General features: G+C 37.7%; 1 protein-coding gene across 1 annotated transcript; it reads left to right on the top strand.

The window, feature by feature from the left end:
• Positions 1–21,715: 21,715 nt before the first annotated feature.
• LOC107878719 lies at positions 21,716–25,147 on the top strand. Its single transcript, XM_016725813.2, has 2 exons — positions 21,716–21,944; positions 24,376–25,147. Exons 1-2 carry the CDS (start codon positions 21,875–21,877, stop codon positions 24,978–24,980), a joined length of 675 nt encoding a protein of 224 aa, XP_016581299.1. The 5' UTR covers positions 21,716–21,874; the 3' UTR covers positions 24,981–25,147.
• Positions 25,148–25,417: the final 270 nt, after the last annotated feature.

Here is a 25,417-nt window from a genome sequence, read left to right as displayed (position 1 = left end):
GAGACTCTCTTATTTTTATTTCTCTCAACTTGCAGTCGTCTTACAGTGCCCATGGTGGTTTTCACTAATAAGACTCTCTAATTTTTATTTCTCTCTTGATTCCTTATGCTGAGGAAGACAAGTAGTCCCCAAATACATCATCATATCCCTTGCATGTTTTGCCTTAACATTTTCAAAGATTGATATGAAGGTCTTTCTTTGGTTGTAACTTGGCTTTTGTATAAGGTTAGAAAGAAAGGATGGGATGAGGCCCAAATGACACTTGAAGTGGGATAGGACTTACAACTTTTGGAATCGATTCAAACAATGAGTATTAAATAATGCCCTTGTTTCTTTTGACTGGGTGACTCTAAATTGTTTATTTGGTTGGACCGAGCCCAGAGTAGGGCAGCCTACGTATCTCATCCCCGGAGAGGAGAATCAGGTCATGCATAGTTCTGACGGCTTGTTCTTTTGCTTGATTCTGATTTTTTTCTTTTTTTTCTTTTGTTGACTCTTTTATTGACTTTTTTTATCTTTTTAGGACCTTCTGATTCTATTTTTCTTGACACTCTTTTATTTTCCTTCTTTTGAACATATTTTTTCTCTCATTTCTTTTTGAAACTTTCTGATTCTATTGTTTTGATTGACACTTTTCTTTTGAGCTTTGCTGACTCTATCTTGATTCTAAAAGAGGGGTATGAAAGAAAATAGGACTAAAGCTCAAATGGGTAAAACAAAGGATGACACGATGTTTGGATAACAGAATGAAATGCCTTCATCATATCAATCCTTGAAAATGCAAGTGCATATCATGCAATATGAAAGTGAGAGATGAAGATCATTTGTGATATTTTTTACAACACTAATTTTAACTGAGACTGTGCGTTGCTACTTCTTCTGCCAACTCCATCTTTGTTGTACATTCGTCATGCTTTCGTGGAGCTAATTTTTCTATTCCTTTTGATATAGGATCATACATCCACTATTTGACCTAAATGAGACATGTCTTTCAAATGCTGACCAAGTAATTCTCACAATTCTCAAAATAACTGCCTTAATTTTCAAAGAAGACTTCAACTTGATCACCAAATGCCTCAACACTTTATCAATTTTCTCAGACGCTCTCTTTTTCTAACTTTAACCCTCTGATTCAATGCTCATGCTTAAACTGGATTTTAATATCTGGCTAAAAATTTCCCTAGCATATCATATCACTAGAGTCAACATAAAATGTACTATGTAAAGAAAACAAACAAACAACACATATTTAAAACACAAAGAAAAATAGGACACTTCATTTAGTTGAAACAAAAGATAGAAGGGTTTGAACATAAATGACAAAAGGAAAAAACAAGATATATCCCAAACTACAACCCTGAAATAATTCGAATAACAGAAAATAAAACAAAACAAACTACCAGACCTCTTCTAGTAGGAAAAAGGGTGACTTCTCAATTGCTCAGCCTGACATCTTAGCCACTGGTTTGCATATCAGCATGACTAGAGTTTCCCTCACTGTCAATGTTCTGTACCATAATTGATCCATATTGAACCATCTTTCAATTTCCCTTTTCAAATCTCGACAATCTTCAATACTATAACCATGAGCATCAGAATGATACGCATATCGTACATTAGGATCAAAATTTCTTGAACGTCGATTAAGAGTGCACCTAAGGAGAGGAGTGATCATGCCCCATTGTACTAATCTCTGAAATAAACTAGCATACGAATCTCCAATTGGTGTGAAGCTATCTCTTGATTTCTGCCCCATTTCATCATTTGGCTTAGATTAAAAATCAGGCTTAGAAGGGTTTTGGTATATTTAGGGAGTTAGAGGACGACTTTGAGAAGTTAGTGTGTTCCACAGTGGTAAGATGGGGATTGAACATATGGCTGTGCATTATATACTGGATATGAAGGTGGAGGAGCAGAGTATAATGGATTTTGGGAGTGATTATGTGGAGTTTGGGTATGAACTTGGGTTTTTTCCTGAGAGTGATGACGACGGGGTCTTCTTGATCATTCCCACTGTCCAACTACAATAATAGATGCATCTTCCTCATTCTTTGTCTCTCTAACACTTCCTGAACCCTTTTGAATTGCTTGAGTAGTCGCTTTCAATATTGCAAAACTCACAATGCGACCTGTCTTAATTCTCTCTTCTATTATCTCCCCCATTTTAAGGACCTCAATAAATGACTTTCTCAATGCAGGTATCAAGTGTTGATAATATATTTCATCCTGCGCTTGAATAAACACCTCCACTATTTTTCTTTCTTTCATTGGCAGTTTTACTTTAGCAGCTTATTCGCGCCATCTGATAACATACTCCCTGAAGCTCTCAGGATTCTTCTTCTTCATACTAGTTAGGGATTTTTCGTCAAAGATCACTCCACATTGTATTGAAATTTTTGCACAAATTCATTAGCTAGGTCATCCCAACTAATCCACTTATTGATGTCTTGGTCAACAAACTATTTTGAAGCGAGGCCTGAAAGACTCTCCCCAAAATAAGCCATGAATAGTTCTTCCTTCCCTCCAGCACCCTTAATTGGTTACAATAGTGCCTCAAATGTGCCACTGGGTCCCCATGTCTGTCATACTTCTCAAACTTTGGCATTTTAAAACCAGGAGAAAGGTTGACACCTGGAAACATGCATAAGTCCTTATATGAGACACTTTTGTAACCCCCAAGTCCTTGCAAGTTCTTCATAGCTAGTTCCAAACTTCTCAATTTTCTGGTTATTTCCTCTTGTTCTTCTTCCATAACAGGCTTCTCAGTATTAAGAGTAAATTCAGGCGGGTGATTGTCACCGTAAAGACCAGTCAACTTGAATGTAGGTTCAGAAGTATAACGCTGATCGCTAGTAATATTCAATGTAGGCTCTCTTGTAGAGTAGGGAGGCACAAATCGTGGATGAACATCAAAAGTAGGAGCTTCAGGTGGGGTGGTACTGCAAAAGCATGAACAACAGGTGGAGCCTAGTATATGATAGTCTTGGATTGGGGAGTGAGAAAATGAACATTGGAAGCGGTTGGATATTGTTGCCCCTAAGTCGATCCTGATGCATGTTTTGGCATGTCAACAAAAATAAAAAATTGTGCATGTGACACGGAAGGCAAGCTAAAAAGATACTCCAGATTATCAGTGGGAACTAGAGGCGGCGGCAACCCATTAGCCCCAACTCGATGCATTTCTATCATTTGCTACCTTAATTTTCGAATCTCTTCATTAGCTCCTAAATTCTCATTTCCTGAACTCCCTATCTGATTAGTGACAACAAATTTGGTATTCTTGTTGGCCATAACTTTCTCGATGACTCGATGCAATACGGAGGACCAGCCAAAATGCCATAAACCAACCACCTTAAACTAACTGAACAAGAGATAACCAATGTGTTGGAATTCAACATTTTTTCAAAAACTTTTTTTTTTAAATTTTATTGACAAGGTCACCGAACCCGAGAAGGGCGCCTACATATCTCACCCTCGAGGGAGGAGAATCAGGTGTGCGTAGTTCGTGAAGTCTTGCCAAAATGACCAAATTAACTCTTTTTCTTTTTCTTTTTCCATGAAACTTTAAGAAGAAAAGAAAATAATAGTTTGTCAAAAGAATTGACGAAAATCTTTTTTGTATTTTTCAGGTTTAAACACCCTTATACAAACTGAAATCTATGATTACCAAAGAAATCTTTTTGGGTTTTCAATTTGTAAATTCATACGAAAATAAAATTTGAAACTATGAAAAAAAATCTTTTTGTTGTTTCTTTTAAAGATGTATATGGAACACCTACTCTAAATGAAGAGTGGAGAAAATATTTTTGATTTTTTTTTGAAATAAGATCCCCAAACCAACAATAGGCTGCCTACATATCTCACATCTCAAAAGAGGAGAATCAGAGGTACGTAGTTCGTCCAGATTGGACAATTAATGATTAAATAACAAGCTAGACCCTGATTTAAGAGATACAACCAAAGACGGACGATGAACCACATTAATAAAATCTTTTGAGTTTTCATTTTGACACTTCACAGAAAAATGACATCAACAACTATGAAAGAAATTTTTTTTTGGTATTTTTGTTATACGAAATGTAAAAAATTTCTAACATCTTTTTTTGCATTTTTCTTTTATAAAAACTCCTATGAATGAAAAATCTTTTTGAAGTTTTCGAATGGTGAATGCATGCTAAACGAGACAAAGGAAAATCTTTTTGATGTTTTTGAGAAAATGAGTACGAAAGGTAAGAAAAATATTTTTGTATTTTTGAATTGTGAAAAACAAAAGCCATAAAAAACTCTAAAAACTATGAAACTCTTTTTTCTTTTCGACTCACTTTTTCTTTCTTTTTCCTCTTTTTTTTTCCAATTTTCCTTTCCTACACACTCTATTTAAATATACCACATGCTTTCCCTCAAATCAATCCGTCAAAGGACCATATTACCCTTAAAGATGCAATATTTAGCACGTAGGGATCTTTAGAGGTGAGTTTTCTACAAAGGGCCACGCAAGTACCGCTAGGTCTCAATATGATGCAGATAAGCATGACCTAAAGGCTGACCTATGCTGAGGTTTACTAATAAGGCTGTTCGGGGAGCGTATGGTCGATAGTGGATTGCTTTAGCTGTCCACCTACTCCATACAACCCAATGGCTCTCCCTCCTAAAATAAGGGTGACTCAATTATAGGTCATGTACACACGTGTACTATGGACTTGTTGCAGAAAGAAAGACTCAGGTTATGCACATGATGCCAGATATAAAGCGGTAACACAAAGTAAAAAACTGTAAACAAAGAGAATGTAGGCACTCAACAACGATAAACAATAACACAAAACAACACAAACAAAATATCTATACACCTATAGTGCCAAACTAAGCCGATACAACTCCAAAATAAGCTCGAATTCTGAAAAGTCCCCAGCAGAGTCGCTAGAGCTGTCACACCCCTTTTTCAAATCCGAAAATATTTCATTTTAAGGTTCGAAAGGGTTTTATTATCAATGTGACAAAAAGTGAAATTTTTTTTCGAAAAGAATTATTTATATTCAAAACTCAGAGTCGCCACTTGGCATAAATCGGGTGTGCCAAGTCACCTTTGAAAATCCTTTTGAAAATGGTTTGACTCTAAAATTGATCCGCAAACAGAGATTCCAGCTAAGGGATTCTGTTGACCGAGGGAAAGGTGTTAGGCATCCCTCGATCTCGTGGTTCGACCACAGTCGCTTGATGGAGCGTATCGACTAATTTGACATTATAAATGTATAAATCACGTAAAACACAGACAATCACCAAACAAATGTCAAACAATAACCCAAAACCAAAATAATAATGTTCAGTCCAATTATACAGTCCAAAAAATAGAAAAATACGGAAATGTAAACCTACTCTATTCTAGGCTAATCCTAGCTACGCTCTATTGCTTTCTCCACCCGACATTTCGGACCTTGATCGTGTGCCGTCTTCAAGTACATGTTACTTCAGAGCATTCCCCGGATAAATCAATACAAATCTCTTGGGGCATTCCCCGGCCAAATAAATACAATAGATCTCAATGCATAAATCAAAACCACTCCACAAACATTTCATCATTCAACAATCACAGATCCTAAACTTTGCCTACCCAACCTACCTTTTGCCTACCCAACCTACCTTTTGCCTACCCAACTCGACCTATCATGGAACTATCACGATAGACGACATCAATGAATCAAAACAACAATAAATCAAAATTAATCCTAATTCACTTTAGCAATTTTTCAATTTGCGCCCCAAATTCTCTTCAACGCAATTAAACCAATTCAATATACAATCCACCGATCAAGTTTTCATATCCAAATCCAACATCACCCCACACGTCAAGAAGATTCAAACATGCCAAACACATAAATTGTTCACGTAAAAACTAAAAGTAGAGAAGATAGAATTGAACCTCAATGCCGCTTTCAAAATCGATGTATTATTCTGATTAAATCCAGTAAAGTTCGCATCCAAAAACCTCAAGTCGAACCTCAGTAAGCGAATCCACCAACTCAAATTACTTAGTCGACTAGTCGAACTTGAACAACTGATTGAATAGTAACTAAGACCGGATAGATTTTAAAATTACTAAAAAATGACTAGAACAGGGGCCCCTCGATGGTAGTTAGGATATTTCGATGAAACCTCAATGGAAACAAAGCCAAAAACTGATCATCTGAGGGCTTACCATCGCTGCCAGATCTGGCAACAACTTCAGCCATGTAAACAACGAAAGCAGAGATGGTAGAAGGAATATTTGATCGCCGATATTGGGTTTTTCGACCTAATTTACGTCAGAAAAAACTTAAAAACCAACAGATCCTCACCGATTTCCTTCTTTGATTCTGATCTCTTTTGATCTGTGTTCTCTCTCTCTTGCTCAATCTCCCTCTCGATCTAATCCTCAATCTCTACCCTTTGTTCATCTCTCTTCTTTCTCTCTAATCGATGGTGGGTGTGTGAATAAACATCATTATGTGAGTGTACGTGTATTGCGGTGTGTGAGTCATGAAAAATGGTGACCAACCCGTATGAATAACTGGAATTTGTGCCTGAAATTTTATGGAGAAGAAGATGATTTATATGTGTTTGGTGGAAAAAATAGAAGAGTGTGTGTATGTATCAATTTTTGGGTGGGTGGATGTCTTGGTGAAGAAGAAGGGAAGCTCCCCCTGTATGTGTATATTCAGTTAGTTTATATAAAAAATGAAAAGAAAAAATGATCCCTCATTTTGTATATGTGTATATGTATATATGTGGTCAAAAGGAATAAAAAATGTGAGGGTGGGGGTGAGTGGAGTAGGTAGGGTAGGGTATAGGATAAAATTTATTAGGATAAGGTTAGGGTTTTATTGAATTTTGGTTATTTTATATTTTGTGGGTATAATTACATGGGTGAGGGTATACGGTAAGATAAAGCAAAAAAAAAGGGTAAAAACGATATCGGGAAGGGACGAAATTAGGTGTCTATAGAGACAATTATCAGATTGTTTTTGTAAGACTCAGTTTCTACATATGTATAAACTACATTAGATTTGTCCTTCTCATAACAATATGCTTCTTCTTGTTGTTCTTTTTTACTTCTTTGGTGTTTAGTACACGCTTTGTAGCGCAATTAATCAGGATTCACATTGGGAAATCCAACTTTATGGGTAAAATTAAAGCCTCTCTAGCAATAGCGACTCCATTCTAAAGGCCTGAACCAAGATTTTTGATTAAGGATTTTGGTGATATAAAATTTCTTAGAATAAGCATTGGTAATATCTTTCTGAACAAATTTCGAGGGTTAGAGATTCTACTTGCCGCATATGTTTTACAACGGTTTAAAACAAATGATTCAGTATTTTGAAAGATGAAATTGTTCTTTTTGACCTAGTTGATTACATCACATCAGCAAAAATACTTGTGCTCTTATACTAGTCCAAGACGGACATCGACAATCCAACATTCATTTCTCTTTTAAGGAAAAATTTTAGGGTAATTTACTTGAATACATTACATGTGTTCATTTTCACTCATTAATAGCCTGACTGGCTAAGTTTCACTCATTGGCTATGGTGTTTGGGCTATTTTTGTGCACCTCAACTAATTTCACTAGATATCTGTCGCCTTTCAGCAGCAACATATATCAGGTAACTCTGTTCACCGAGGCTAGGATAGATGAGAAGTAATCAACTAGTGTTTATTTCTCTATTGGAATTTGAACCTGAGACCACACGGCTCTCAACCACTTCATTGACCACTAGGCCACACCATTAGGTCCAACCATGTAACCTTTACGAGCTCAATAACTACAACTCTCATTTCATGAAATAACTCAAATTTCAAATCACTCACTAACTTATTAGCTTTTGAGAATCCTATTTAGCTTGCGTCCAAGTTTTTTAGAACTACCACCAAAGGTTGCGGTGAGATCCTTAACAAAGAGGTTAGGTTGTGATTTGAGTCTTGAAAATGGAGTCGCCTTTGGTAGGTAACTCCTTGTCAAACTTTCCAGCATGAGTCCAGATAGTCGGGATCCAAAGGTGTATGGGACATCGGGTTGAAAACCAAAAAAATAGAAAAAAAAGTTGTTCAGAACTCAGTAGCATAGGTGAGCTGCAGTCCTAATTAAAGAAGCATTGGTGAGCATAATTGTCAGGATGAAGTTTAGATAGTGTAGGAAATTATTTGAAGAAAGAAGAGTTGAATGTCTCTTTCTTTAAGTAATAATGGACATGTATCTACACCTAAAATTTAGGTCCATAAAGTAGTTATTTGACTTGATTAAACTTGAAAGACATAAAGGCAGTATTTGGGAAATTTTCTCTTCTTGTTGTATATTTCTTGTCAATCACATTTATTTATACAAGCTAAAGAATCTTCTCTTCTAATATAATCAATGTGTCATGACCCAAACTAGGGTCTGGCCGTGATGGATATCCCGAACCATGAAGGTTCGGACATCCTACTCTATCTGGTAGTCATGCACAATATTCATATAATAAGAGAAGATGCAGAAATACAATTTGATATGGAAACATGGTCATACTCTGAATTCAGTTTAACAATAAGGAATGAAATCCGAAATCAACTAAACAACCCCTAGAACAATCTGCGAAATCTCTACTATACGATCAAATGACAATTGTCTGAAAACTGGAACAAAGCCCCCAGTAGACCAAAACAAAAGGAATAACATAATATGGTATAATAGGCCTTCTGGAATAAAGAAGGCTCACCACTGCACTAATCACTTCTCTCTGAATACTCTACCGCTTAGCTGGACCCCTAGATTGAGCCTACGGACCTGGGAGGTAGGAGGGTCAATTAGATGTACTGGTATGCAGAGCAAATTCAAAATAATAATTTATATTCAACATATATGAGAGCAATTTAAAACAGTTCATAAATATGTCATATGGTAAAAATCACATGGGCATTTTTAAAACTCTGTAAAATCATCTGAACTCTGTAACACTCTTTGTTTTACTTCTGCGCTAGGTGGTATACCCTACAATTTCACATATTTCACGGACTACCTTATCTAGGTTGCCACCAAGATAGTAGTACTAGTGAAGGAAGAGCACACAAGATCACACAACAGGGTGCTACAACCCCAATCAAGTCATTATATCATGTTTGGGCTCAAGATCATGAAGCAGGGTTCCAAACCATAAGTCCCAATTTGGGATGACAATGTATTAGGTACACAAGATCTCATAGCAGGGTACCAAGTTTTCTTGTCGACAAATCACGGTTTCCAGCATAGAGTCATTTGACTCGGGCTTTCTTCGAGTAACCACCAAACTCACATCAACCAGTTTTTAGCTCTTTAAAATATAGATTCTCTGAAATCAAACTTTAACTCTGTCATGGGATACATTTATATGGTATTGTCATACCATTGACTTACAATTCACATTTTCTAAGCCATTTAGTAAATTATATCTCTGTTTTCAAAACATAGAATTTTGGACCACCATATCAACAATTCTTTTCAAGAAACTCATTCTTTAAAACTCAGGTAAACATATGCAAGGAAACTTTCTTTGTCAATATTTCAAGAATTCAAGGTGGTCATGTCAAAGTTCTCAATTACATGCATTTCTTTCTCTTTAACATAGGAACATCATAGTAATATCAAGAAACACCCTCTCATTATTTCTAAATCATGTTTCAATTACTATGACATTGAAAAAACTACTTTCAAATCACAAGGCATGCATTTCAACTTTTTTTTTCCGACAAAACCATAATCTTTAATTCAACATACGAGAGGGGTTTCATAATATGTGCTCTCAAACAATCTTCAATCTCATTTTTCATACATATACATATACTTGTAAATCAATTCAAGAGGGAAAGACCTAAAGGCCAAATCAACAATATCGTAAAAACATTTATAATACATAATTAAAACATAGATTCCAAAAACCCCTTTAAAATTCATGCTTGATAATCTTTAAATCATGATCTAGTGTTTACAAGCCCATGTAGATTTAGAATAAATTCCACGTACCTCAAATTTGGAATTTGATAGATGCTTCTTGAAGCCTACGGTTTGGGGATTCCGAATCTTCAATCAATTTCTAAAATCCACGATTGAATCTTGAGGGATCTTGATTCTTAGGCTGAGACCTAAGTGTTTAGTTCTTGAGGGAGTTGGAGAAAATGACCATATTTTGGTCAATTGGGGGCTTAATCACGTGTTTATGGCTGAATATATGTGGGAGAAAGGACTAAAATATACTTAAGGAAACAAAGAAAGTTGCAGCAATCCCTCAGTTGATAGGCTGACATGCTGAAGTAAATTGGGCATAACTTCTTACTCCAATGTTGGATTTGAATGAAATTAGTTGCATTGGAAAGAAGACTCAAAGATCTTTCATTTGATATATAGAAGACCTTTTAGTTCATTATATAAAAAAAGTTATGATAATTTGAAGTTGACCCTAAAATTGTGGTCTGAAATGTGCCCGGAATGCTAGAGCATTTCAAAGACATTTCAAACCAGTGTGTTATGCCCCTAAAATGCACCCAGGAAGCACTATTGACTTGCCCCATCATGTATCAATAAGAAAATAAAGAAACGGAGGTCGGAAAGGTCGCGAAATAATTCATCAATGATTGGGAACAAAAATGAGACTAGTTCCCTTTGACACAGAGAGAAATTTTTTTGAGTTTTACTCTATAAGAATGCTACTAGAAGCTAATACATGTACGATTTTCACGGGGTGTTACATTATCCCCCCTTGGGATCATTCGTCCCTGAATAATGGCGCAGAACATAGATAAGCACGATTTCAAGCACACTAAGGCCATAGAAGAATAAGACAAAGATTGTACCTTCCGCTTCTTCGTCATTCACCAGAACAAAAAGGTTTGGGTATCTATCTCTCATGTCATTTTTTGATTCTCAAGTAGCTTCTTCAGTTTTATGATTTTTTCATAACACTTTAACCAAGGTTATCTCCTTACTCTTCAACTTCTTATCTTGGCAATCCAAGATTGCTACCGGCTCCTTTTCATAAAATAAGGAGTCTGTCACTTTGATTTCCTCTACAAGCAACACTAGGGAATGGTCTCCAATACACTTTTTCAACATGGACACATGAAACACTGGATGGAAGAACCCAAAATCATAGGCAATTCTAACTCATAAGCCACTCTACCTATCCTTCTCACAATCTGATACGGTCCTATATAGCCAGGAATCAGTTTACCTTTCTTCCAAAATCGCATGAGTCCCTTCATAGGAGAGACTTTGAGAAACATCCAATCACTAACCTCAAATTCTAGCTCTCTTCTCCTAACATCATCATAAGACTTCTGTCGACTCTGAGCTGTTTTAAGTTGCTCCCAAATAATTTTCAGCTTCTCCATTGCTTGGTGAACAAGATCAGGCCCAAATAACCAAGTCTTACCTACTTTATACCTCCCTATTGGTGATCTACACCTTCTCTCATATAGTGCCTCAAAAGGAGCCATCTTAATACTAGCATGGTAGGTGTTATTATATGCGAATTCTATCAATAGCAAGTGATCTACCCAACTAACTTTGAGGTCAATTACACATGCCCTCAACATACCCTCAAGGGTCTGAATGGTGCGCTCGGCTTGCCCATCAGTCTGAGGGTGAAACACAGTATTTAGGTTCACTTGGGTATCTAAACCCCTCTGAAAAGACCTCCAAAACTGTGAATAGAATTGCGTACCTCGATTAGATATAATGGATATCGGTGCCCCATACAAACGAACTATTTCTGTAATGAACAACTTAGCTTAATCATCTCTCGAATAGTTCGTTCTCACAGGCAAAAAGTGAGCTGACTTAGTCAGTCGGTCCATAATTATCCAAATAGAGTCATACTAATTTTGGGACCTCGGAAGTCCTATAATGAAATCCATATTGATCATCTCCCACTTCCATAAAGGCAAAGCTATCTCTTGGGAGGTACCACCTGGCCTCAAATGTTCTAATTTAACTTGTTGACAGTTCAAACACTTGGAAACAAAGTTAGCCACATCATGTTTCATATTATTCCACCAATATATAGCTTTAAGATCATGGTACATCTTAGTAGAGCCTGGGTGACCAACATACCTTGAAGTGTGAGCTTTGTTGAGGATTCTGTTCCACAAACCATCTATGTTTGGCACACATAATCTACCCTGATATCTTAGAATCCCATCACCACCAATTTCAAAAGACATCACCGTCTGTTGCCCCACATCTTTCTTATTTTACATCAAAATGGGATCTTTGGCCTCCTTCTCTTTAACTTCTGCACAAAGAGAAGATTTCTCATGAACAACCACTCCTCCATCTTCGGAATCCAAGAGTCGCACCCCTAGATTTTCAAGTCAATGAATATCCTCTACCATCTCTCTCTTCCCTTCCTCAACATGAGAAAGACTGCCCATAGATAACCTACTGAGGGCGTCGGCTACCATATTTGCCTTGCCCGGATGATAGTGCAGGCTCATGTCATAATCCTTCAAAAGTTCCAACCAACGCCTCTGCCAGAGATTTAATTATTTCTATGAGAAAACGTACTGTAAACTCTTATGGTCAGTAAATATATCAACATGTACCCCGTAAAGATAATGCCGCCAGATTTTAAGAGCAAACACCACAGCCGCTAACTCCAAGTCATGGGTGGGGTAGTTTTTCTGATGCACCTTCAACTGCCTAGATGCATAAACCACTACTTTATCGTGCTGCATAAGTACACACCCAAGTCCTACTTGAGATGCATCACAGTACACAACAAAATCCTCTGTACCTTTCGGAAGCGTCAAAATAGGAGCAGTTGTCAACTTGTCTTTCAACTTCTCAAAACTATGCTCACAAGAGTTAAACCACACAAACTTCACCTTTTTTCTATGTCAACTTAGTAAGTGGAGTAGCTATGGAAGAAAAATTTTCTACGAACCTCCTGTAATATCCTGCCAAACATAAGGCTCTCTAAATATTGGTTGGAGTCATGGGTCTGGGCCATTTTCTCACCGCCTCAACCTTTTGGGGATCAACCTTAATCCCGTCACTAGACACAATATGCCCTAGGAAAGCAATAGCTTTAAGCCAGAATTCACACTTTGAAAACTTTGCATACAACTTATGATCTTTAAGGGTCTGAAAAATAATTTAGAGATGATTAGCATGATTCTCCTCACTCTTAGAATAAATCAAAATATCATCAATGCAAACTATGACAAACAGATCTAAAAACTGACAGAACACTCTATTCAGCAGGTCTATAAAAGTTGCAGGGGCGTTAGTCAACCCAAAGGACATGACTAAGAATTCATAATAACCGTACCAGGTTCGGAAAGCTGTTTTGGGAATATCTGACTTTCTAACCTTCAACTGATGGTATCCCGAATGAAGGTCTATCTTTGAAAAAAATTTAGCATCCTGAAGTTGGTCAAAGAGATCATCAATCCTAGGAAGAGGATATTTATTTTTAATAGTGACCTAATTCAGCTGACGATAATCTATGCACATATAGAGGGAACCATCTTTCTTTCGCACGAAGAGTATAGGTGCACCCCAGGAAGAAACACTAGTACAGATAAAACTTTGTCTAGAAGATCTGCTAGTTGTTCTTTTAACTTTTTTAGTTCTGCAGGAGCCATTATGTATGGCGAAATAGAAATAGGATGGGTATCTGGCAACAAATTAATACCAAAATCTATCTCCCTATGAGGTGGTATTCCTGGGAGATCATCTGGAAAGACTTCAAGAAATTTATTTACCATAGGGACAGACAAAAAGGAAGGACTTTCAGTAGTAGAATCTTTAACTGGAATAAGATGATACAAATAACCTTTGAAAATAACTCTACGGGCTCTGAGATAAGATATAAATTTCCCTCTAGGTGCTAAAGAATGCCCCTCCCATTCTATCACTAGCCCATTCGGGAAAAAGAAAGTAACTTTTTGGGTTCTACAATCTAGCATGGCATAACATGAATGGAGCAAGTTCATCCCTAGGATAGCATCAAAATCAACCATATCCAGGTCTACGAGGTCTGCCACAGTATCCTGGCCACAAACAGTCACCACACAATTTCTATACACCCTCCTAGCCACAACAGAATCTCCCACCAGAGTGGAAACATAAAAAGGCTCAGCAATTACATTGGGCTTAAACCCAAAACCAACAGCTACATAAAGGGTCACATAAGACAAGGTAGATCTAAGATCAAGCAACACATACACATCATGAGAGAAAATTTATAACGTACCAGTAACTACATCTGGTGAGGCCTCTACCTCCTGGTGGTTGGTCAAGGCAAACAAGCGGTTGCGACCACTATCGACGGCTGAAGTGGCACCCTTTTGACATGGTTGTTGTGCGAAAGAATTAGACTGTGACTTGGCTCCTCCAACATTACCTCCGACCCCTTTGGCCGCAGGAATAACAATTTCTCCTCTCAAAGTAACACTTCTCAGGATGATTCTTCCTGCAGATACTACAATTAGGAAAAGATCTGGCGGGTTGTGTCATGCCCTGAGAACGGGTGTCCTGCATCCTCCACCCACTATTAGCCTGAGGATTCAAGGGCCGCCGCTGATCACGTGGAGGTCTGGGCATGGGGGCACTGGCTGCAGGATGAAAATTATTCCAGAATTTCTTCTTTGGCCACCTATCACCCCGGTTTCCATTATGATGTAGACTGTGGTTCTAATCTGCTGGCCTAGCCCTCTTTTCCTGTCTATTCTTCTCCTTAGCCTCAGCAACTCTCTTTTTCTGTTCCTTTACCTGCTGCATGTGAACTGATAGTCTAGAGAAATCCATGTCCCTATTTAACATTGCCCCCTTGCATTCAAGCACTAAGTCATCTGAAAGGTCGGATGTAAATTTTCTCATATGGGATCTCATATTACCAACCAACTCTGGAGCATAACGGGCTAGTTGATTGAACTTCAGAGTGTACTCCTGGACACTCATTTTCCCTTGCTTTAGATTCATAAACTCCTCAGCTTTGGCTTCCCTCAATTATAGAGGAAAGAACCGATCAAGGAATGCTTCCACAAACTTGCCCCAAACTGTAGGCTCAATGATCTCACCCTTCGCATCCTCCCACTCGTTATACCACTGATTTACAATTTCTTTAAGCTCATAAGATGCTAATTCCACACCTTCTACCTCATCTATATGCATCACTTTAAAAATCTTCTCCATTTTATCCACAAACTCCTATGGATCCTCCTCTACCTTGGTTCCAGAAAACTTGGGTGGGTTCATTCTCATGAACTGACCCACCCTAGTAGCCTCAGATGTAACAGATGCGGACCCAATATCTTCTGTCCATTGAGTCTGTGTGGCCACCAACTGCGCAAGCATATGAATAGATTGTCTGAATTCTATATTAGATACCTCTCTCTCGTGAGGCTGAGTGCAATTAGTCCCTGTTCGGGGAGCTCTGGGTGCCCTGGGTGGGATGGTTTGAGTAGGTGGGACTCTTAGAGTAACAACAACTTCTGGAGTCAAAGCTCTATTGTGTATCCTCATCCCATGAGTGGGATAGACATCATCAGTCTGGGCATTCTGATCGTTAGAGCGACGTGGAGGCATGACTGCTTTTCTAAAATGCAAAAGATCATTAATTAGAGTACAGATTAGACTCTAAAGCATGAACTAAATCACAAAGAGGGAAAACATTTCTAAACACCTAGTAGACTTCTGCTTATAAGTGTGGCGCGCTACACACTCATAAACAAGACTCTACCCGACGTGATTTCGCAGACATCCTGGGATCATGAATCGTGCTTTGATACCAAGTTTGTCACGACCTGAACTAGGGCCTAACCGTGATGGATATCCCAAACCATGAAGGCCCGGACGTCCTACTCTATCTGATAGTCATGCACAACATTCATAGAATAAGAGAAAATGCGGAAATACAATCTGATATGAAAACATGGTCATACTCTAAATTTAGTTTAACAATAAGGAATGAAATCTGAAATCAACTAAACAACCTCTAGAACAATCTGCAAAATCTCTAGTACATGATCAAATGACAATTGTCTGAAAACTGGGACAAGGCCTCCAGTAGACCAAAATAAAATGAATAACATAATCTGATAAAATAGGCCTTTTGGAACAAAGAAGGCTCACCACTGCATCGATCACTTTTCTCTGGATACTCTACTGCTTAGCCGGACCCCTAGATTGAGTCTTCAAATCTGGGAGGTAGGGGGTCAATACAGATATACTAGTACGTAGAGCAAATACAAAATAATAATTTATATTCAACATATATGAGAGAAATTTAAAACAGTTCATAAATATGTCATATGGTAAAAATCACATAGGCATTTTTAAAAAACTTTGTAAAATCATCTGAACTCTGTAGCACTCTTTGTTTTACTTCTGCGCTAGGTGGTATACCCTATAATTTCACAACTTTCACCGACTACCTTATCTCGGTGGTCGCCAATATAGGAGTACTAGTGAGGGAAGAGCACACAAGATCACACAATAGGGTGCCACAACCTTAATCAAGTCATTATATCGTGGTTGGGCTCAAGATCACGAAGCAGGGCTCCAAACCATAAGTCCCGATTTGGGATGACAAAGTATTAGATACACAAGATCATATAGCAGGGTACCAAGTTCCCATGTCGACAAATCACGATTTCCAGCATAGAGTCATTTGACTCGGGCTATCTTCGGGTAACCACCTAACTCATATCAATCCAGTTTTTAGCTCTTTAAAACATAGATTCTCTGAAATCAAACTCTAACTCTGTCATGACATATATTTATATGGTATTGTCATACCATTGACTTGCAAGTCACATTCTCTAAGCCATTTAGAAAATTATATCTCTGTTTTCAAAACATGAAATATAGGACCACCATATCAATAATTCTTTTCAAGAAACTCATTCTTTAAAACTCATATAAACATATGCAAAGAAACTCTCTTTGTCAATATTTCAAGAATTCAAGGTGGTCATGTCAAAGTTCTCAATTACATGCATTTATTCCTCTTTAACACAAGAACATCATAGTAACATCAAGAAACACCCTCTCATTATTTCTAAATCGTGTTTCAATTACTATGACATTGAAAAAACTACTTTCAAATTACAAGGCATGCATTTCAACTTTTTTTTTCCGACAAAACCATAATCTTTAATTCAACCTACGAGAGGGGCTTCATAATATGTGCTCTCAAACAATCTTCAATCTCAATTTTCATACATATACATATACTTGTAAATCAATTCAAGAGGGAAAGACCTAAAAGCCAAATCAACAATATCATAAAAATATTTATAATACATAATTAAAAAATAGATTCCAAAAACTCCTTTAAAATTCATGCTTGAAAATCTTTAAATCATGATCTAGTGTTTACAAGCCCATGTAGTTTTTAGGATAAACCCCACGTACATCAAATTGAGAATTTGATAGATGCTTCTTGAAGCCTACGATTTGGGGATTCTGAATCTTCAATCAATTTCTAAAACCCACGGTTGAATCTTGAGGGATCTTGATTCTTAGGTTAAGACCTAAGTATTTAGTTCTTGAGGGAGTTGGAGAAAATGACCAAATTTTGGTCAACTGGGGGCTTAATCATGTTTTTATGGCTGAATAAGGGTGGAGGAAAGGACTAAAATATCCCTAAGAAAACAAAGAAAGTCGCAGCAGTCCCTCAGTTGACAGACTGATATGCTGAAGTAAATTAGGCATAACTTTTTACTCCAATATTGTATTTGGATGAAATTAGTTGCATTGGAAAAAAGCCTCAAAGAGATTTCATTTGATATATAGAATCCCTCCCAGTTCATTATATACAGAAAGTTATGATCGTTTGAAGTTGATCCTAAAATTGTGGTCTGAAATGCGCCCAGAATGCTGGAGCTTTTCAAAGACATTTCAAACCAGTGTGTTATGCCCCTAAAATGCACCCAAGATGCACTATTGACTTACCCCATCACGTATCAACAAGAAAATCAAGAAACGAAGGTTGAAAAGGTCGCGAAATAATCCATCAAAGATTGAGAACTAAAAATGAGACTAAGTCCCTTTGACACTTAGAGAAATTTTTTCGAATTTTACTCTATAAGCATGCTACTAGAAGCTAATACATGTACGATTTTCGCAGGGTGTTACACAATGAAAATAAAAAAATAAAAATAAGAAACTTCTTTTCTAAGCTTAGAATAAAGAGAATCTTCTATTCTAAGTTTTATTTCGTCTAACATATTAGCCCATTCTTCGACCCGAGTCTTGTGGCCCTTTAACTCTTGCTCCTCATAGACATCGAAGTCAAATACTTCTCTTTCCTTGTCTGTTCATTATTCCTCAAAGGGGAAGAATCCATGGATGAAGAATAAGGTTGTATTTCAACACCCCTTCTCAAGGTGGAGGGGAGGGTAGTGACCCCCAGCTTGCTCAGAATCCCATGGTGTGCTGGGTCAGAAAGTGATTTAGTGAAGATGTAGGGAAGTTGGTCCTTGGAGGGGAAAAATGATAGAGAAATGAGTCCAGATAAATATTATTGACGGACAAAGTGACAGTCGAGCTCAACATGCTTTATTTGCATGTGAAAAACTGGATTTTTAGCGATATAAATCGCAGATTGACTGTCTGAATGCATCAGCACCGGCAAATATGGAGGAATCAAAAGATCCATGAGCAATCGGGTGAGCCATGTCAACTTTGCTACTAGTCTTCTCATTGATCGATGTTCTGCTTCTGCGGAAGAAAGAGATACTGATACTTATTTCTTGGATTTCCAGGAAATAGAAGATCCACCTAAGCTGATGAAGAATCCGCTAATGGATCTTCGTGAATCTCAACAAGAAGCCCAGTCTGCATTACAAAATGCATTGAGGGAGAATAATGCCGAAGAGAAAAGGAATAATCCCTGATTTGGAAAATCCTTGAGGTAATGCACCACCCTTAAAGCTGCATTATAGTGATGAATGCTTGGTTGTTGCATAAATTGGCTTAGGATCAGAACAACATGACAAAGATCAAGTCTTGAGTGCGTCAAATAGTTTAATTTTCCAATAAGGTGTCTGTAGGAAGTGGGATCATCCAAAAGGTCAGGTGTAGTTGATGTTAATTTCACTGTAGGATCCAAAGGGGAAGAGACAGAAGGTTGAGAAACATCAAATTCCTCTAAAAGATCTGAGGTATACTTCTTTTGACTCACTATAATACCTTGTGCTTCTCTCAGAATTTCCATCCCCCAAAAATAATGTAAAGTCCCAAGATTTTTAATGTGAAATTCTGAATGAAGAAACTTCTTTAGATTTGCAATCTCTCCATGTGCATCACCTATAATTAGGATATCATCAGCACAGACTGCAACAATAGCAATATAATCCCCTTCCTTCTTAAAAAATAGTGAATAGTCATTAAGTGAAGCAGTAAATCCTTTATAAATGAGGGCTCCTGCAAGTCTGGCATACCATTGACTTGAGGCTTGTTTGAGCTCGTACAAAGACTTTTTGAGTCTACAAACCATGTTGGGAGAAGGAGGATCCACCTCTGCAGGAAATTTGATGTAAACTTCTTCCTGCAAATCACCTTGCAAGAAAGCATTATTTACATCAAATTGAAATATTTCCCACTGTTTCTTTGCTGCAATAGCTAACAAACATCTGATAGTAGTCATTTTGACTACTGGGGAAAATTTTCCATTAAAGTCTATCTCTTCCTTTTGAATGTCTCCTCTAATGACCAGCCTTGCCTTAAGTCACTCAATAGTACCATCTGCATGATATGATTTGACTGATTTCTGGTTCTCCCTTCCATTTCCTCCATTAACATAGCATTTCTCTTGATTTGTCCTTAGAAGCCTTTATCATGACTGACCATCTGTCCCTGATTCTTCTTATCCCTTATGAAATGAAAATCTTCAAGAAAACCTATGAGTCTATAACAATCCATCTCCACATGTCCAGTTTTTCCACAATAAACACAGCTAACATTAGGGTTATATTTTGCCCTCTTTCCTTTAAATCCTTAATGCTGTTTCTGAAACCTTTGTGAAGATTCTTGTTTGGGATATAGGTGCCCTGCTCTTGGAGGTTGAGTGGTAAATTTTTGAACCTGTTTTCCTTTGAACTGATTAATTTCCCAACCATAAAAGATGAAGAATTTGTGGAAATAAGAGGACTCGTGTAAGTTTCTCTTTGATTCTCATTTTGCAAGATCAGTGAATAAGAATGGTTGAGATCTGGTAGAGGGTTAAGCATTAAGATATTCTCCCTAGCCTGAGCATAGGTGTCATTGAGACCCATGAGAAACACTATGAGTCTCTCATCTTCCAATGATTTTTCTAATTTTTTTTTGCCCTCACAACTACACACACAAGTGCACTCGATATTAGAATTAAGAGAGTCAAGCTCATCCCATAGCCTCTAAAGTTTGGTGAAGTAAGATGCAATACTACTATTTCCTTGTCTCAACCTATTCAGTTCTTTCTGTAGATGAAATAATTTTGCTCCATTTGTTTGCCCAAATCTATGTTCCAAGCTAGTCCAAAGTTCTGTAGCAGTACTTGAGTAAATGACACTATCTGTTATTTCCTTTGACAGGGAATTTAAGAGACAGGGAATTCATGTCATTGCATCTATTCCATTGAGGTAGATCTGGTGAGTCTGATGAAGGAGTAGAAACACTTCCAGTAATGAAGCCCAATTTGTTTTTAGCAGAAAGGGCCATGTAAATGGATCTCTTCCAGTCTTGATAACCCTTTCCATTAAAAAGGTTGTTAACCAATGCCATGCCCGGTGAATCAGAAGCATAGAGGTGGTATGGATGATTGATATCTACTACTGGAAGAAGTGCAACCATGAAAGATGATTAGGGTCGATGAAGATGAAGATGATTAGGGTTGAAGATCACCAATCTAATACCATGAAAAAAATAAAGGCAGTATTTGGGAAATTTTCTCTTCTTATTGTACATTTCTTGTCAATCCCATATATTTATACAAGCTAAACCAATCAATGAAAATAAAAAAATAGAAATAAGAAACTTCTTTTCTAAGCTAAGAATAAAGAGAATCTTCTATTCTAAGTTTTATTTCATCTAACATATTGGCCCATTCTTCAACCCGAGCTTGTGGCCCTTTAACTCTTGCTCCTCGTAGATATCGAAGTCAAAGACTTCTCTTTCTTTGTCTGTTCATTATTCCTCAAAGGGGAAGAAACCATGGATGAAGAATAAGGTTGTATTTCAACAAAACTAAATTAAATTAGTTTTTTTTTTTTTTTTGGGTAACAACTATAAATTACCATTAACAAACAAATCCAATACACGTAAAGAACCTAATCCAACACAACCACCTTACTACACCTCTGATAGCAAGGGTGCAACACACGAGTAGCTAAAATCTAGTTGTAGTAAATGAGCTCGTAACTACAAGCTAGCTCATAAAGGAAAAATTCACAAGTCCATTTAAGTAGACCACCGGTACAATAGAAAGATTCTTGAATTTCACTAAGGAAAGATTGGCAAGTCCGTAGACCACCGATTTATTTCCCGACCAATGTGAAACTCTTAACCTAGAACAAATTTTTTATATTGCGTATATATATAAATTGTTGATTCTAAGATTCTTGAATTTCTGGTTAGGCCATTACTATCTTGGTTCAAGAATTGTTAAAATGTCTTTTCTCGTTTGAATTATCAAGGACAATTTGGCCATTATAAAATAAATTTTTTCTTTTAATGAAAATTCGGTTGGTGGCATTACAGTAATAAAGTTCAAGTATGAGGTGAATTTTATAAGACATTAGATCGAAGTAGACAATACTAACTGCAGCTTGTTTTATTCCTCTGCTCAACAGCTAGCTTTCCTCTGCTCAACAGCTAGCTTCACATACATCAATCCCACCGACAGAAATGGCAATGCTTCAATGCTTTCTTCTTCATTGCATTTTATTCATCTCAGCTTCTGCTGCTAAAGTTCAAAGTAAGTATTCTTTCTTTTATCTGCTGAGTAGATTTGTGTTATGAGTGAGCTGCTCTAGTTTAATTAAGTTCACTTTTGGTGTCGCACTCGTGTCGGACTTTTAAGAAATATGTTTTTTTTTTTTAAGAATATGACATCCCATGTTGATATTCTTGAAGAGTCCGAGTTTCTGATAAGGATCTTGGAGTGTGTGTTTCTACTTTTTGTTTATCCAATGAACTGATGGCAAATGTCTTTCACTATTTATTCATTGGGACCATCTTACTGTTAGATCTACTGAAAGATTGAGTTGTACTTTTATCCTTCAGTGGAATACTTATTTACTGCTCCCTCTCCTCTCCGTTCTAATTTATGTGAGGTAATTTGATGGAACAAGGAGTTCAAGAAATATGTAAAGAATTAGCGATGTTCCAAAACTATCCTTAAAACAAATGACATTTCGAATAGAAGAGTACACCTTTCTGGAGTTTTTGAAAAATAAGTGGGACCCAATATGGATAAAATGTTAGATTTTGTCATTAAATACTTGCCAAATAAGGGAAGTGGGTCATGTAAATTGGGAACAAAAGAATTGGGACAGAGGGATTATATATATTTTTAGACTTTCTAATAACTTGTTCTGGTGTATGTTTAATTGTATAAACAATAGTGTGCTGACTGCTGAGTAATTTTAGCACTGAATGATTTTAAGTTCATGCAAATAGGACTCTAGTTTCCGAGATAGATCTGCTTTCCTAGACTTTGTTGAATGAAGTTATCTGGTGGCTCAATATTGATCATTTCTAACTGTATGTTGGCACAATGGTATGTTCACAACAACAACAAACCCAGTGTATTCCCACATAGTGGGGTCTGGGGAGGGTAAGATGTACGCAGTCCATACCACTATCTCCGGAGAAGTAGAAAGTAGAAAGACTGTTTTTGATAGACCCCCGGCTCAAGACAAAGAATAATAATCAAATCCGTAATAAAGAATGAAACAAGATGACATGACATAAATACGACACCCACAAGGAATAGTACACAAAGACTAGTAAACAAGTTCGTAATAAAGCATGAAACAAGGTCGCATAACAAGAAAAATACACCCACCAAGTAAAACCCTACCCTAACCCAAACTGGCACTAGCCTTCTATCCTAATTCGCGTCCTCCAGATCTTCCTATCTAGGGTCATGTCCTCAGTAAGCTGTAACAGCTCCATGTCCCGCCTAATCACCTCTCTCCAGTATTTCTTCGGCCTACCCCTACCCGGCCTGAAACCATCCAAAGCTAGCCTCTCACACCTACGAACCGGGGTATCTGTGTCCCTCCTCATCACGTGTCCGAACCATCTCAATCAGACTTCCCGCATCTTGTCCTCCACTGAAGCCACTCCAACCTTTTCCCGGATAGACTCATTTCGAACTTTATCACCCCTAGTAAGCTCACACACATCCAACGCAACATCCGCATTTCCGCCACCTTCAATTTTTGAATGTGGGAGTTCTTGACTGTCCAACACTCCGCTCCATACAACATGGCTTTGGAAATTCGAGATCCAAATTTGAAATTTTCCTTGGGAAGTATCGGGAAGGATTTAGAATAGTTTATTTGTACAATTAGGAAATTATCAAAGGTATATCTTAAATAGAACCTTGGATTCTATGTGATTCTTGCCTTATTAACCTAGCCAACGCAACGGTATATGAAAAGAGGATGCTGCATCTATGATAAGAAACTATTTAGCTAGGGGAAGTTTCTCAAAATTGGCTTTTTGCTCTTTGTAATCTGTGGTAACACGAGAAGATACCTATAACATATGGCACCTGGACGTAACTTAACTCCAAAAGCTAGCTCATAAGAGGATGATTGCCCAACCAATGTGGGATTCTAACCTACTCCAACAACCCCTTCACGCCATGGCCCAACCAAAGCAGCGGCCGGGAGCCCAGAATAGGGATGGACCTAGCTCTGATAAGATATGACACTTTGGGCCTAGCTCAACTCCAAAAGCTACCTCGCGAGGGGAGTAGTGCCCAAGTCCATATAAGCAAACCACTAGTCCATTCCCCAACCAATATAATAATCTGACCCGCTAATAGAAGGACAGTGCTCAAGATGCTGTAGTTTATACCTTTGGATACTATGTCGGAGCGTAATTTTCTTCCTATAACTCCCTTGATAATATGGTTGTTGTTGATAATCTTTTCCTGAGTGTGCTAAAATTACTGTCAGAGCCTAAATGATGTTTACTCTCCTTCTCTGGCTCTTCTTCCTTTAGTTAGTCTTAGGTAATTGAGTGCTTGTACTTACAATTACCAAAAGCATACCGACATATGTCTCAAGCCTTTTGGGTTAGATGTAATTTACCATTGTCATTCGATCTTGATTCACTATTGTTTCCTTTACGATCAACCTCTTAACACTTGTATTTTCTTGATAAAAATACAGCTAAGGTAACTGATAATCCTGCCGATCAGCTGGTAGCTGCCCTTAATAGTAACAGGACTGCGAATAAATTATCCTCCTTATACAGCAACCCTGGCTTGGCATGCTTGGCTCTGCAATATATAAAAGCATACCAAGGTGCTTGTAAAGAAGTTGGAGGGCCAGATGGCAAGAAACCTGCTGAGTCTGAATTCGCCGAAACTTTTGCCCCTAACTGTGGTGTGCAGGCATCATCACTTGCTCAAATAACTGGAAGATTTCTCGCATGCCAATCCAAGTACGCCGAACCTTCTGAAGCATTCAATGATGTTCTCATAAGAAATAGCAAGAGTTTGGATATTCTCTACAGCAAGAATCACACTGAGGTTGGTGCTGCTGTGAGTGGCTCCGATGGTGGTGGCCCCTATTTCTGGTGTGTGCTCTTCAGCAATGGCAAACAAAAGAGCAGCTTCTCCACAGGGGGAGTAGAGCCTAAGGTAAGTAGGCCTGGATGCTTCAGTGGTTCTAATGACCAATGCAATGGTGCAAATACTTTGTCCCAAACCATACATCTCTGGACAATCATTATAGGAGCTTCCATCGCACTGCTTTATGCCTTAGGAATATAAACAGTCAACAGATTTTTTTTTTGGCTTGATTGTACGGCCTTTTTTTCTTGTGTTGGTAATGACTTCATTCTTTTGAATTACTGGGCTGCATTTATTTGGTATTTGAGAGTTCACTTGGGTTGTCTTACCATGTCAAGCAATCTATTTAATGAGTGTTTTCGTGAACATTTCCTTGTTCTACTTATTGTTAGTACCTCTTAAGTTAAATCTGTATGCTGTATAAATCAGAATGAAATGTAAAGTTGTTTATAGTTCCAGGAAGGTGGACGTTCTGGGATTTATGGACCTCTTGTTGAAGCTAGCCTACCTTGAAGTAGGCAGGGATGGAGATAAGGTGGGGCAAGCCTTGACCTACTAACATATTGACCCGCTCTTCCCTTCCCTGTGTAGCATGTTTCAAAAAAAATTGCCCCGCCCTGCCCTTCCCCGTGCAGCAT

The sequence above is a fragment of the Capsicum annuum genome, chromosome 7 (assembly GCF_002878395.1).
Source record: "Capsicum annuum cultivar UCD-10X-F1 chromosome 7, UCD10Xv1.1, whole genome shotgun sequence".
NCBI classification, from domain to species: Eukaryota; Viridiplantae; Streptophyta; class Magnoliopsida; order Solanales; family Solanaceae; genus Capsicum; species Capsicum annuum.
This window is presented reverse-complemented; position numbering and strand designations above follow the sequence as displayed.